This window comes from Piliocolobus tephrosceles, chromosome 2 (assembly GCF_002776525.5).
Source record: "Piliocolobus tephrosceles isolate RC106 chromosome 2, ASM277652v3, whole genome shotgun sequence".
NCBI classification, from domain to species: Eukaryota; Metazoa; Chordata; class Mammalia; order Primates; family Cercopithecidae; genus Piliocolobus; species Piliocolobus tephrosceles.
Genome location: NC_045435.1, coordinates 114,557,421 through 114,571,658, shown reverse-complemented (window position 1 = coordinate 114,571,658; position 14,238 = coordinate 114,557,421). Strand labels below are relative to the sequence as shown.

The 14,238-nt window shown below is 40.5% G+C and overlaps 1 protein-coding gene across 1 annotated transcript in view; it reads right to left on the bottom strand.

Annotated features, from left to right (window-relative positions):
• Positions 1-2,241: 2,241 nt before the first annotated feature.
• Positions 2,242-14,238, bottom strand: part of NCEH1 (neutral cholesterol ester hydrolase 1) — an 82,319-nt gene continuing 70,322 nt past the window's right edge. Inside the window, exons 4-5 of the mRNA XM_023213440.2 lie at positions 7,487-7,658; positions 2,242-5,663 (exon numbers count right to left, since the gene is read on the bottom strand). Coding sequence (XP_023069208.1) covers positions 5,046-5,663; positions 7,487-7,658 — 790 coding nt within the window. The 3' untranslated portion in view covers positions 2,242-5,045. The remainder of the gene's footprint in view (positions 5,664-7,486; positions 7,659-14,238) is intronic.

Here is a 14,238-nt window from a genome sequence, read left to right as displayed (position 1 = left end):
GTTAGATAGGTCATTCTTTTAGTGCAGCTTACAATGGTTTATTCAACATAGCAAAAACTATCTGCTGAGAAAAATTTAGAACAGATTAGAGTTGTGGGAAAAGCCAAAAGAACTTCATTCAAAAGCATTTTTTGCTTTAAAATTTGGTAGTTAAAAACAGGGCTTCCTTTCAGTTGTTTAATTTTGTTTGGAAATATTTATTTTTTAGTCTTAATTATATTTAACATAACTTCCTTCTAATTTAAAGAAGGGCAATAACACCCTAATGCTTATAAGTTTAATTTTTCTTGGTGAGGATTTATTCAAAATCAACTTTTTTTTTTTGAGACGGAGTCTCGCTCTGTCACCCAGACTGGAGTGCAGTGGCACGATCTCGGCTCACTGCAAGCTCCGCCTCCCGGGTTCACGCCATTCTCCTGCCTCAGCCTCCTGAGTAGCTGGGACTAGAGGCGCCCGCCCCCACGCCCGGCTAATTTTTTGCATTTTTAGTAGAGACAGGGTTTCACCATGTTAGCCAGGATAGTCTCAATCTCCTGACCTCGTGATCTGCCCGCCTCAGCCTCCCAAAGTGCTGGGATCATAGGCGTGAGCCACTGTGCCCGGCCTATTCAAAATCAACTTTAAAAAAACCACTCAGGCCAGGTGTGGTGGCTCACACCTGTAATCCCAGCACTTTGGGAGGCTGAGGCAGGTGTATCACTTGAGGTCAGGAGTTTGAGACTAGCCTGGCCAACCTGGTGAAAACCCATCTCTACTAAAAATACAAAAATAAGCTGGGCACAGTGGCACGTGCCTGTAATCCCAGCTACTTGGGATCCTGAGGCAGGAGAATCGCTTGAACCTGGGAGGCGGAGGTTGCAGTCAGCCGAGATCGTGCCACTGCACTCCAGCCTGGGTGACAGAGCGAGACTCAGACCATGTCCTCTCCCTCTCACTCTCCCAAAAAAGAGAAGAACATGGCAAATGGCAGTTACAGCGAAGCAACACACTCAGGAAGGAGGCTTCAAAATCATTTTTTCAAAGTCTACTGTGTGCCCTGTTCTAAGTGCTGAGAAAACAGGAATGGCCAAGAAAGACAAAGTTCCTGCCCTTGTGGAGCTTACAAATAAGCATGGGGAGAAAAGAAAACAAGCACAGACATACAGACATGATCATCAGAAGTGAGATGGAAAACAGCAACAATCAGTGTCGCAATCAGATGAGAGGGCTGGCGGATGGGGAGAGCGGTGGTGATCGGGAGGGTCGGGCAGATTGGCCGGCCGAGGTGGACTTCTCTGAGGCAGGGGCGTTTAATCTAAAATGCCAATGAGCCAGCCATGAGAAAATCTGGGAGAGGAGCCTTTCAAACGAAGACACGTGCAAATGATGTCACCAGCCTCTCTCACTCTGATGACACAAAATGTACCGACAGCACTGAGCTACCGTGTGTCCCTATTAGAAATCATATTTACATTTCCAGTCTTTGGGATTTGAGGCATCTGGTACTGATATCCGTATCTTCTAGATGTTTCACTAGGGGGTCCATTAGAAAATCTGAGTTATAAAACAATTAAAAACATAGGGGATAAAGAGAGAATGAAAATAACAAGAAAAGCAATATTAAAACACACATACAGTTTACATTTAAATGTCCCAAAGGAGATGTGTTGGAGCTGTTTGTGGATCCATCCAGCCAAATAAAACCACACACCAAGAGGTTCTGTTAGGGAACATGAAAGTAACTATAACAGAATAGGAAAACCAAATTTACACACTTGTATGTGGATCATTTAGAATATAAACAATTCACTCTGAAAAAAGTTTTATAAATCCCTATGGTATTGACATAAACTAGGCATAATAAACTCAAATGTGAAATTATTAGATTTATTTGTAATGACAGGGTCAGTTTGAGAACCTGTCTTCAGTGATAGTGATGCTCTGGCTGAAACAATTCAGCTCAAACTCTTGGCATTATGATCATCCTTTCCTAACATGTGTCTTGAAGGTCCCCAAATAGTCCCAGGGCCTGCCTGGCTTTTATGAATATTCTAGCCAGTCCAAAGTAGGGCAACACATACTGTATCCAGACATGAAACGAATGTCATCAAGGAGGCCACTGAACCACCTTTAAAGGAAAGACAGCTGGAGTACTCCAGTGGGTAGAAGATTTGGAGATAATTGTGGCTAGCAATTTGGCATGCAGAAAGAAGAGAAGAGAACCCTGTTTTCAAATGGGAAACAGAAAATGAGACAGGGAAATGAAAGCACATTCCCAGATGGAGCGATTTTATTTCCAAACATGATTCAGAACAGATATATGCTTTGCTACCTCCACACTGGATTTTCATTTTATAAAATATATTTGCTATTAAAATCGTTCATAAAATCTACCTTCCCCTTCGTAGTGGGAAATAAGCAAAGTGAAAGGTTAAAAGGTCATGCATAAAATAGATACACCAAGATAATTATATAATAGTCTTAAGTTCTTCACAAATCAGTAAACCATGAATTTATACTTCACTATACAGCACTTCAAGGTTTTTCTTTATATATTAATGTTCATATTTCACAGACAATTTTACAAAAACATTTTTTTTTCATAAAATAGGAAAACAAACCCACAGTACTAAAAAAAAAAATCAATCTGCAGAGTGTAAACATTTTTTAGAAGAATAAACACTAAAAGAACAATGAAACTCAAGTGCTTTATCAGAAACAGTGGTTGACCTCTTTTTGCCTTTACTCCCTTTTCATCTGAGAGAGACTTTTAGAGATTGGGAATCATTTGTTGTCTGCAATTACTATAGGCTTTGGCTCACAATTCTGGGGAAAAATGTCAATTTAAGGAACCCTGTGTATACATTTTATTTTCTTTTTCTTTGAGACAGACAACCTCAAAATAAGGTCCAAATATTGGTTCCTTCCAATATATGAGGAGGGTAGTTACCATAGAATAAGAACTAAAATCCCATTTTTTTTAGGGAAAAAAAAGACCTTCAATGATGCAGGTGTCCGTGTATAAGGAACTATGACCTACCAAAAAACTACCACATAAGAAGAGGCCAATATAATTTGCCAGTCTGACAAGACAGTTGGTATTACAGGTGGAAGAGACCTCAAGGATCACGTAATTCAGCTCTTTGATTTTAGAGGGAGGAAAGACGAGGCCCAGAGATGATAAGTGGCTTGCCTAACTACATTAGCAAGTTAGCTTCAATGGTTATTTTTATACACACCCAGGCACACATACATACTGTTGCACTGACTTCTGTTTTGTACATAAAATGCTACTGGCTCATACAATACATCAATAAGTATGCAAATTTTCATTTGTTATTTGATTGCTGGAAGTGGGAAATACTCATTCTTCCCAGGAGTGAAATTGTTCTACTTTCTCTCCGTGGTGCATTGTATCATTACTCAGCTCTACTGCTGCTCTCTGCAGCCCCTAACAGTAGCATGGATTGGGGAAGAAGGAAGGATGGCAGGAAGGCAGGCAGAGATCCTCAACTCAAATCAGAACTGGAGTGTCTTGTGTCAAAGATGTTCCCACTGGCAGTGAAGACTTTACATGAAGTTAAGCTTGGGCTGTTGAAACTTCCAGACCTGGCTGGAAGGAGGAAATGGGGGATCTAGGCACCACCAGGTACCAGTGTACGCCCTTCACTCAGAACATGAGCTTGTGTTCCTCTGACCCTAAAAAGCAGAGATGAGCAGTGTGTGTCCTGCCTAAGCTACTGAACTATAAACTTAGATGACTTTACTAGGTGCAGTCATAGTTTCTAATTATCTTAACTTGTATATGCATATAAACATGAAAATATTTATGCCTATGTTATAGTAGTATTAATAGCTATTATATCATTTCCACAAAATTACATGTGGTTGTAACTGTAGGGAAGGTTTTAAAACCCTAAAGCAATTTTTTAAAAAATACCATTGTTTTCGATATTTATTACGGACATCTTTCTGAAAAACCTTAAGTCTAGCTATGTATATTAACATTAAATAACTTAAAAAAATAAACAATACATTATATTGTAGCAAAATAGCTCCATTTTAATGCCATATAAGTGAAAAAAATTGAGTTTTCAAGAATAGACTAGACCTCTAAAGGTATTTTTCACAATTCTGAACTAATATTAAATGTATTTTCTTTTTCAACTATGCCAAATATATTCACACTGCTCTTGATACTTTATGTCAGAAGTATTTTTATGTGAAACACTAGGTTGTTTCATGTGTCTGTTTTTAATTGCTCTATAATGAAAAGTTTACTCTAAATCTAAATAAATTTGCTCCCAAAGATCTCCCCAGGGAGAAGGGGGACAGCATAACCAAAAAATAACAAAAACCTAATGATATACAGATATCCAGTGCATGCGACTTCATATTTTCTAATAATAGTGGTAGAAAGTAACTTTCAAGTATCCCCGTAATCCAACTGGACTTACAGATAGTGATCTCATAAAATGAATAGTATTCTAGAGGAAGGAAGTCCTTTAAGAAACTTGTTCTTTCTAGAAAACCTTTGCCAAAATTCCCATAGGAAACAAAACCATCCATTCACGAAAAAACAGAGGGTACTTGGTCCCCAGCACTGACCTGAAAGCGCACGCATTTAACACTGCTCTGAACTCAAGGTTAACTCTAGCAGAATTGAGGAGTCTTCGTTTTCTTATCTTATTAAAGGTCACTCTGTCATCCAGAGCTGGAAGAACTGCTTCTAAAAAGAACGTCCTGATGAAGGCAGGACCCAAAGTTATTTCCAGTTCCTAGTCCTGCTTTCTGTAGCTGTAAGTATGAGTATAGTTGGCTAAAATAACAAGAACAGAGAGATTGGCCCACTCTGGGAACCAAATTCAGATGTTTTGCACTTAAGTTAGTCAAATTCATTTTTAAAAATTAGGTTATCATAAAGACTTCAGTTATGGAATAGAGATTCCACAACTCGCATGTAGAGGGGGATGAGAGGAAGAATTAGTCAGCTAAAAAGTGCATGTCTTTCCAAAGCAGGTGTAGGAGGTCAAGAGGGTCTTGAGGCTTCTGGAAGTTTTGCTCCTTTACAGGTTTTGATCCAGCCACTTGATGTAACTATTCCTAGTCCGGATTCCCACTGAGAAATTGGTGGGCCAGCTAGTGAAAATCATACATCCGTGAAAGCCATCCTCAAAGTGATCCAGGGTCACCTCCACACCGGCACTCTCCAAACGCTTGGCATACATGATCCCATCATCTCTGAGGACATCATGCTCACACGTCAGAATGTAGGTCTTTGGGAGGAGCTGCAGCACTGCCTGGTCTGCAATGAGTGGGGCAGAGCGGGCATCCAGCAACTGAGGAAGCTCCTGGACAATCCTGGCATTGCCTGTGGTCTGTACAACAGGCTTGTAGTTCTTTGTGAAAGATGCAGGCAAGAGGGATGTCCAGTTTAGACGGGCCCTGAGGGCAGCAGCCTCTTCCACATCAAGTGAAGTGTGATTGTTAATGATCATTGCCTGCACAAAGTCATAGTTGCCTTTGAAGTAGTCCACCCAATACTTCACCATGACATAGCGGGGCAGGATTGGGGTATTCACATTTTGCTGATAAGATGGTGTGTTAAAATCTAAAGCTTGAAGAACCGGATAAATTAAAGCTTGCAGTTTGAGCTTATTTTTTAGGCTGGCATCTTGAGTAAACTAGAGAAGAGGAAGCAAATACATTATTTCATTTTGCATGCCTTCTTTTATAGGAACCATACCCTATAGAGTAGCTTAATGTGTTACTCTGAATCTGTCAATGGTATAAGTGTTACATTTCTACCAGGCACTGTATAAATAATAGAGTTTTAAAAATGATGCTCCATCATTACCATCACCACCCTATCAAGCTGCTAGATACTTAACTAAGAAAGGTATGATGTTTACAACTCATAGTTTTGAGTGAACCCTTACTTGTATCTATCTTTAGGCAGTTAAGACACTTGGGTATTATGAATGGATAATGTATAAACCTTATTTAATTTTTTATTCCCTACAAAACCCCCCAAAAACGTCATGACTTCCTAGGGAGAAAAAAAATTAGTCCTACTCTTCCAGAAGAGAGGGGCAGAAAAAAGTTAAACAGATTATGAGACTCCTGAGTGTTTTAGTAGGACCTCAGGGTATGCCTTCTGGTGAGCATCTTCATGCTTGGTGAGAGAATTTAAACAGTTCTGGCAATGCACCCTCCATTCTACATAATGGGCATATGCCATAGAGTGAAGTTGTCATGGGAATGTGAATGAGTCCCCTATCTCAACAGATTTCAGTCCCCCCACGCCTCCCCATAGTGTTAATATTGCCCCATTTTGTAATTCTAGTGTGCAAAATTATGTATTTGTCCTGTAACATCTAAAAGAAAGCTAACGAGCCATGAAGCTTCATAGAAAACTAAATGATCTTCAAGGTAACTTTAGCCATACACTTCTGCTTCATATCTGGACTTTAGAAACGCATTCCCAGGTGACATGTGACTGCTTTCCAAAAGCATGAATGATCAGTAAATAGTACTTTGAATATGTGCCAAAAATTGTATACACATCACCTTGCCAAGTCCTTGCAACAGCCCTGCAATCAGATGACATCGTCCTCACTTTTCTGAGGCTCAGAGAAGTTAAGGGACTTATCCAGGGCCCCACAACACTCAAGGGTGAGTCCTAGGTTAGACTCCGGTGCTGTCTGGCTTGAAAGCCAAGCATGTTCTCTCCACTGAGCCAAGACTCTCTTGTGACCATGTGTGGATGAAAAACTTGCCAATGCCAAATGGAAAATCCAGTTCTTGAATTACAACAAAAGAGTTAGAAACCAAGGTACCTCATAATTAGAATGACAGATGGTATTTGAGGACACCAAATGAAATTTGGAGGTGAGATGACAAAGATGTCTTAAGTTATTTCATCCATAACAGGAAGAAAACGTGCTTTTTCCCAGCTGCCAAAAAAATTGGGGTGCTATTAGAGCTAGACATAGTTTTCAAAGAATTCAACCAGGTGAAGCTCATAGTAACCTGTAAGATAATAGTTAAATGGCTGAATTGTTTAATTTTTTTTCTTTTGCATTAAGAAAAAGTTGGGGAAACAAATTTTAAGGTTTTAATGTGGCTCAAAGTTGTAAGGAATAATCTTATGAACTGGAATTTAAGCAAAAATACTCTGCTTTGCAAGTCAAACTTGAAAATGGAGCAGGAGACACTTGAGTTCCATATTTAGCCCTGAGAAGCAAGGGATGTCAGCCCTTCTCTAACACTGACTGTAATCAGGGACTTTACAAAGACTTATAGGTGACACTTCCTCCAATGACCCATCTTCCTACTTCAGCAAGATCTCTGAGAGCTCTACAAGTGTAATCGCATGAACAATTTGGCCATCTAGTGACCAGCCCACCCAGCTATGCCTTTGCCACACATAATGGAGGGTGTGTTGGTCTGCTGGACCTTATCATGCACCGCTCAATCCACCAGCACCTTAGGACAGTGGTATTACCTGTTGTCCAAGGGCAGCAGCCAGATTTCCACCAGCACTGTCACCAGAAATGCAAATTCTGCCTGGATCAACCATATACTTCTGTAAGACTTCTGGCTTCAGGAAATACTTTGTGGCCCGTACAACATCATGAATTTGCTCAGGAAAATAAACCTTTGGAACTAGCCTGTATCTGCAAAAACGAAAGTTGTATTCATTTAAGGCCTTTGCCAAGTTTTGGGGACATGTAAAGTTTAGAGACAAACTGATTCTTTTAAATCTGGAAATCAATAGATAAGAAATTGATTCAATGGAATTACTGTATGAAAAAGAAAAAAATAATAAAATATAAATATAAACCATTTTCTTGCAAATCAAATACTTAGTTTAAAATGTGATGATTTTGTATTAGTAATAGTACTATTTTTCTTTAAACTATCAGCCACCAAACCAAACCTACTTACCACCAAGAACAACCAAAATAAAATTTCAAAGTAAAAGGCGGACGGAGGTTCATTGCAAAGACATGGATAGCACCATAACAGATTTTAGAATTTTATTTCTGGAAGTCAGTGTTCCATTCATAATGTCTCTGGGTTAAAAGGTGACTTGGCAGCATTAACCACTTCATTGGTCTCGCATTTAATGGTCCATCATTTACTTCATGTAATAAAATTGTACTTCACTGGGGAGGTCCATACTAGCCTGACATTAAAACCAAGCAATGCGTTCACTACCTGGAAGACTGTAACTAAACGGCCAGTTGTTAACCCACAAAAGAGAAGCTAAGTTTTCCAGACAGCCTAGAGCAGGCCCTCGGGGATACTTCTGGGGCTCCTCCAACTGGCTCCATTTTGCAAGATCAGAATCCTTTGGAATCCTATCTGTGCACCTAGTAGAATTCATATGCCTTTAAGACTCCCAAAAAGCTCTGGTTTTGTCAAATGCCCCACCCATAATATTATCTTACACATCCACATTGGCAATCTTGGTTTATTTAGAGTTCCCTCCCACTCTCTGTTCTCCTCTTTTGCTTATTAATTCTCACTCATGTTTTAAGCCTTAACTGGAGGGTTTGGACTCCTCTAGGCCACCTTCCTTGGTCATCTCTCCACTTGCTTCTGGGCTTGAACTGGCTAATATTCCTTGATATTTCTATGTGCCAGGGTATGTCACTCACTGTTCTTATTGGTTTATATGAAAAGTATTTGTGTTTTTCCTAAAGACTTTGTTCTCTGATATCAGGAATTGTGTTTTATTCATTACTGTGTTTCCAGTATCTGCCAATGTGAGGGGCACATAATCATCCATCCAATAAATCTCTTTTGAGTATTAACATACCTTCGTTTTGCAAACGAAGAAACTAAGGCATACAAAAGTTACTTGATTTGTAAAAACTCAAAAACAGACCAAAATTAGGTAGGATAAAAGCTAATTACCTAATTAAAACCTAATAACAGTCAGTGAAGACTCAAGACTTTTGATTTCCATCTTATAATTAGCATACTTATTTTCACAAACTAATTTTTTCTAAGCTACTCTAAATAAGGACATTTATTTTCCACCATCTAAAATCCAGCTAACTGGACTGGGAGCGGTGGCTCACATCTGTAATCCCAGCACTTTGGGAGGCTGAGGCGGGCGGATCACTTGAGATCAGGAATTCAAGATCAGCCTGGCCAGCGTGGTGAAACCCCGTCTCTAATAAAAATACAAAAAAAGGGCCAGATGCGGTGGCTCATGCCTGTAATCCCAGCACTTTGGGAGGCAGAAGCGGGTAGATCACCTGAGTCAGGAATTCGAGACCAGCCTGACCAACATGGCAAAAACTTATCTCTACTAACAATATAAAAATTAGCCAGGCATGGTGGTGGGTGCCTGTAATCCCAACTACTTGGGAGGCTGAGGCAGGATAATTGCTTGAACCCAGGAGGCGGAGGTTGCAGTGAGCCAAGATGGCACCACTGCACTCCAGCCTGGGTGACAGAACAAGACTCCATCTCAAAAAAAAAAAAAAAAAAATTAGCTGGGCATGGTGGTGTGCACCTGTAATCCCAGCTACTTGGGAGGCTGAGGCATGAGAATCGCTTGAACCCAGGAGGTGGAGGTTGCAGTGAGCTGAGATCGTGCCACTGCACTCCAGCATGGGTGAAAGAGTGAGACCATGTCTCAAAATAAAATAAAATCCTGCTAGGTAATTAAACATCTTGACATTCATAAATGGACAAATGTTTGAGAAATACGTTGGTAAGCAGTGAATGTGGATCTGGTCACTCTGGAATTACCATATTTTGAAACTAAATGCAATAAAAAAATTCCCTTAGTGGAGGCGGAACTTGCAGTGAGCTGAGAGTGCACCACTGCACTCCAGCCTGGGTGACAGAGCGAGACTCTGCCTCAAAAAAAAAAAAAAAGAAAAAAAAAAAAGAAAAGAAAATCCCTTAGTGTTTGCCATATAGCAGATAAAATAAGCTTTCAAATTTCTTATTTTTCCATCTGGGGTGGTCAATGAATCGTGCAAAATGTTTTTTTTTTTTTTCCAGTTGATTTTTCACTATATATGAAAGCTGCTGCTATATAATTCCATTTGAGCAAAAAAGTAGAATTACACGATTTTGTCCACTAGATGACATCATTTCATATGATTCTATTTACCTCAGTTCTTGGGGTGGCAGGGGAAGGTCTCAATTTTTACTCTTCAGTATTACCAAGCTGAACTTTTAATTTTAATAAAAACAAATGTACTTCATGACTCAAGTTGTAAAAACAAAAGTTATTTCATTTCAGCAGTATCCCACATATCACAATAAACTGTTTTCCTGGTTGCCCAGCTGGTCAGAACATAACCACTAGTATCCATACATCAAATAAGTTGAGTTTTTAGATGTTATTTCAGAAAAAGGCTGAGAGACTTTGATCAAACGAAACTGGTAATCTAAAAAAAAAAAATGCTACTGCTCAATCTTCTCAATTAATAATTGGCTTATATAATAGGATAAACACACTTGAAAACAAACAGGTTATGATGCAAGAGGGTTCCTGGTGCCATAAAGATCCATGGCCTAACCCCTCCCTTTATCTGTTTTCATGCTAGAAACATTCTTCAGTTTTACTCAGTAAAAATGGATACTTTTGGCCAGGCGCGGTGGCTCACCAGCACTGGGCGCAGTGTAATCCCAGCACTTTGGGAGGCCAAGGTGGGCGGATCACGAAGTCAGGAGATCGAGACCATCCTGGCCAACATGGTGAAACCCCATCTCTCCTAAAAATACAAAAATTAGCTGGGCGTGGTGGCAGGTGCCTGTAGCTACTTGGGAGGCTGAGGCAGAAGAATTGCTTGAACCAGGGAGTCAGAGGTTGCAGTGAGCCGAGATTGCGTCACTGCACTCCAGCCTGGTGACAGAGTGAAACTCTGTCTCAAAAAAAAAAAAAAAAAAAAAAATGGAGAATTTTTGTAGACTGGAGAATATCCTGAAAGTAGATATTTATTAGGTTACCTGGTATAAGATGAACTTTTGGCCGGGCGCGGTGGCTCACACCTGTAATCCCAGCACTTTGGGAGGCCGAGGGGGCGGATCACGAGGTCAGGAGATCGAGACCATCCTGGCTAACACGGTGAAACCCTGTCTCTACTAAAAATAAAATAGTCCCAGCTACTAGGGAAGCTGAGGCAGGAGAATGGCGTGAACCTGGGAGGCAGAGCTTGCAGTGAGCCGAGATCACGCCACTGCACTCCAACCTGGGAGACAGGGCAAGACTCCGTCTCAAAAAAAAAAAAAAAAAAGATGAACTTTCAAAGTAGCTTGAAATTCACCTAATAAGTATATCAAAATGTTGTAATATCTAGACACAGAAAGCCAAGGATCAGGAGGAAATTCATGAGTGGTACAGCCAAATAACGCATACATAAATATATCTGCTCTCTGCTGCTGGTGCTCAAAGTTACGTCCCTGCAAAGTAGTGAAAGAGGGTTCTGATATTCAATATTTAAAAACCGCAGATCTTAAAGCACCTGATACATAAACACCAAAGATATCATATCATATTAATACTATGGATGCATATATATTCCTCAATTTGCCCAACTCACATCAGGGAGAGGATGACTCTGCAATGCCAAGTGAATTATCTATTTTTATCACTACATGTACCTCCCACTAGAAGAATAAAATTTGGTGTAAATTCAGGCATGAGGTTTAATCAAATTAATGTGTACAGTCTATAAAAATGACCATATTCCTGCTGGGTGAGGTACCTTGCCAAATGTTCTACAGATGTATGTCGCTCAAATCTCAAGCAAACTTCTGGGTTTAAGGATGAGAATGTGAGGCTCAAGGAAAATGTGTAACTTGTCTGTAACAGCTAGAAGTGGCAGAACTGGGATCTGAACTCACAACTGACTTCAAACCTATGCTTCTCTTCCTTTAAAGCCCTGAATGACACCAATGTGTTAAGAGGGTTGAAATGCGCATTCTTCCTCAAAAGAACCTAACCTGGAAGCCACGTGTAAAACCTTCTGCTATGGAAAGGACACCAAGTTTTCTTCATATAGTGCCAGTTAGGTGAAAGATACGTGCGGCATTCTGGAATAAAATTATACTCCTATCAGATTCAGCAGGAGAGAGGATAAGCCTCACTCCTTTTCCAGCTTTTTTACTTTTCACCATCACCCAAGAAAATCTCAATAGATTCATTTTGGGAACATAAAAAAGTTAATATTCCCCACTGTCTTCGGGATATTTTTAGTAGGGGATATCCAAAACAAATCAATAATTAAAACCAGATTGTGCTCTCTGAGTGAAACAACTCCGGAGGGAAAATCTATTTACTCTGCTAACAGAAGCTTTCTTTCTACTGTTGCATCAAGAGGTTTAAAAAAAAAAAAAGCTTCCTTTCTTCCCTGCCCCCTTTATTTTTATTTTTATTTTTATTTTTTTGAGATGGAGTCTCACTCTGTTGCCCAGGCTGGAGTGCAGTGGCGCAATCTCGGCTCACTGCAAACTTCGCCTCCTCGGTTCACACCATTCTCCTGCCTCAGCATCCCAAGTAGCTGGGACTACAGGCGCCCATCACCACAGCCGGTTAATTTTTTGTATTTTTAGTAGAGATGGGGTTTCACTGTGTTAGCCAGGATGGTCTCAATCTCCTGACCTTGTGATCGCCCGCCTCAGCCTCCCAACGTGCTGGGATTACAGGTGTGAGCCACTGCGCCCAGCTCCCTGCCCCCTTTAAGAGACAGTCTTGCTCTGTCACCCAGCCTTGAGTACAGTGACACCATCATAGCTCACTGCAGCCTCAAGCTCCGGTCCACAAGTGATCCTCCCACCTCTTCCTCCCTAAGTGCTGGAATTATGGGTATGAGCCACTGCATCCCACCCAGAAGCTTCCTTTCCATTGAAAAAAACATATAATAAAATTGTGCTTGAGGGGAAGGAATGTGGATGGATGATTGTTTCTCCAAAACTGCACCACTGCACTCCACCCTGGGCAACACAGTGAGACTCTGTCTCAAAAATAAATAAATAAAAAATAAATAAACTAGAGGTAAAAAGGTACTCAATTAAACTGCATCGAAGTTTGTGAATATAAAATAAGGCCTTTCTAGATTATATAAATGAGGATACACCTGCGTATCTTAGATATAAGATAAACATTGTAATGTATTTAACAAATACTTATTGTGCAATTAATATGTAAAAATAGCATAGCGTTGTAGAAGCTGCTGAGTAGTAGGCATGGCTTTTACCTAGTTTTTGTAACTCAAGGACTTTACCTATTGGTTATTTGATCTGTCCCCAGACCCTTGAGCCAGCGTGAGTGACACGAATCATGGAGTCCCAACTCCTGGTGCTCATATGAGGTGATTACATTACCAAAGCTGCTGGAACTCCTGCCCACCAGCTTCCTCAGATAAGAACCTTCCCCAATGCCACAATCCACATGAAAGAATAGCAAAGCCATGATGCCACTACCCACTCTAGAGGGCCTCAAGGCAAGGAGCTGCTGGCTCCAGATAGCCTCTCTTCTAGAAGGTGGAGGTCCAGGAGAACCAAGGGTCTACCATCCTCCTGAAGACTCTCAGAATCATCCACCCTTACTTCTGTTTTCCTCAGTTGTCCCTCCGTCTGTCTTCTCTCACATTTCATTCCCTCACTGCTCTCTGGCTCCTCCCTCCCCTCTCAAGCCCTCTTATTACACCACTTTGGTCTTCTACGACCAATCCACTTTTCTAATGAGGTTCTGCTCATCCTTAGCGGTTTGATCCAAACATCACTTTCTTTAAGACACCATTTCTGACCCTTTAAATGAGGTTACATCTTGCCTGTTAGATGCCTCTGTTACTACTTGCCCTTCTACTTCCCATCACTTATCATTACTTATTCAAGGTCTTTTTCTTCTAGATCATAAACTCTATGAAGGCAGGAATTAAGTTATTCTTACATTGTTATGTCACCAGAATTTAACACGGTTACTGACACAAAACAGGAATCCAATAAATATTTATGGAAGAAAAGAAAGAAGAAAGAAGCGAGCCACTGAGATCCAGCTCTGAACATACTTTGCTTTTTTTTGAGACAGGGTCTTGCTCTGTCACCCAGGCTGGAGTGCAGTGGCGCAATCTCAGCTCACCGCAGCCTTGACCTCCCATGCTCAAGCAGTCTTTCCAACTCAGCCTCCTGAGTAGCTAGGACTACAGGCATGTACCACCATGCCTGGCTAATTGTTTTTTTAACTTTTTTGTAGAGATGGGGTTTTGCTATATTGCCCAGGCT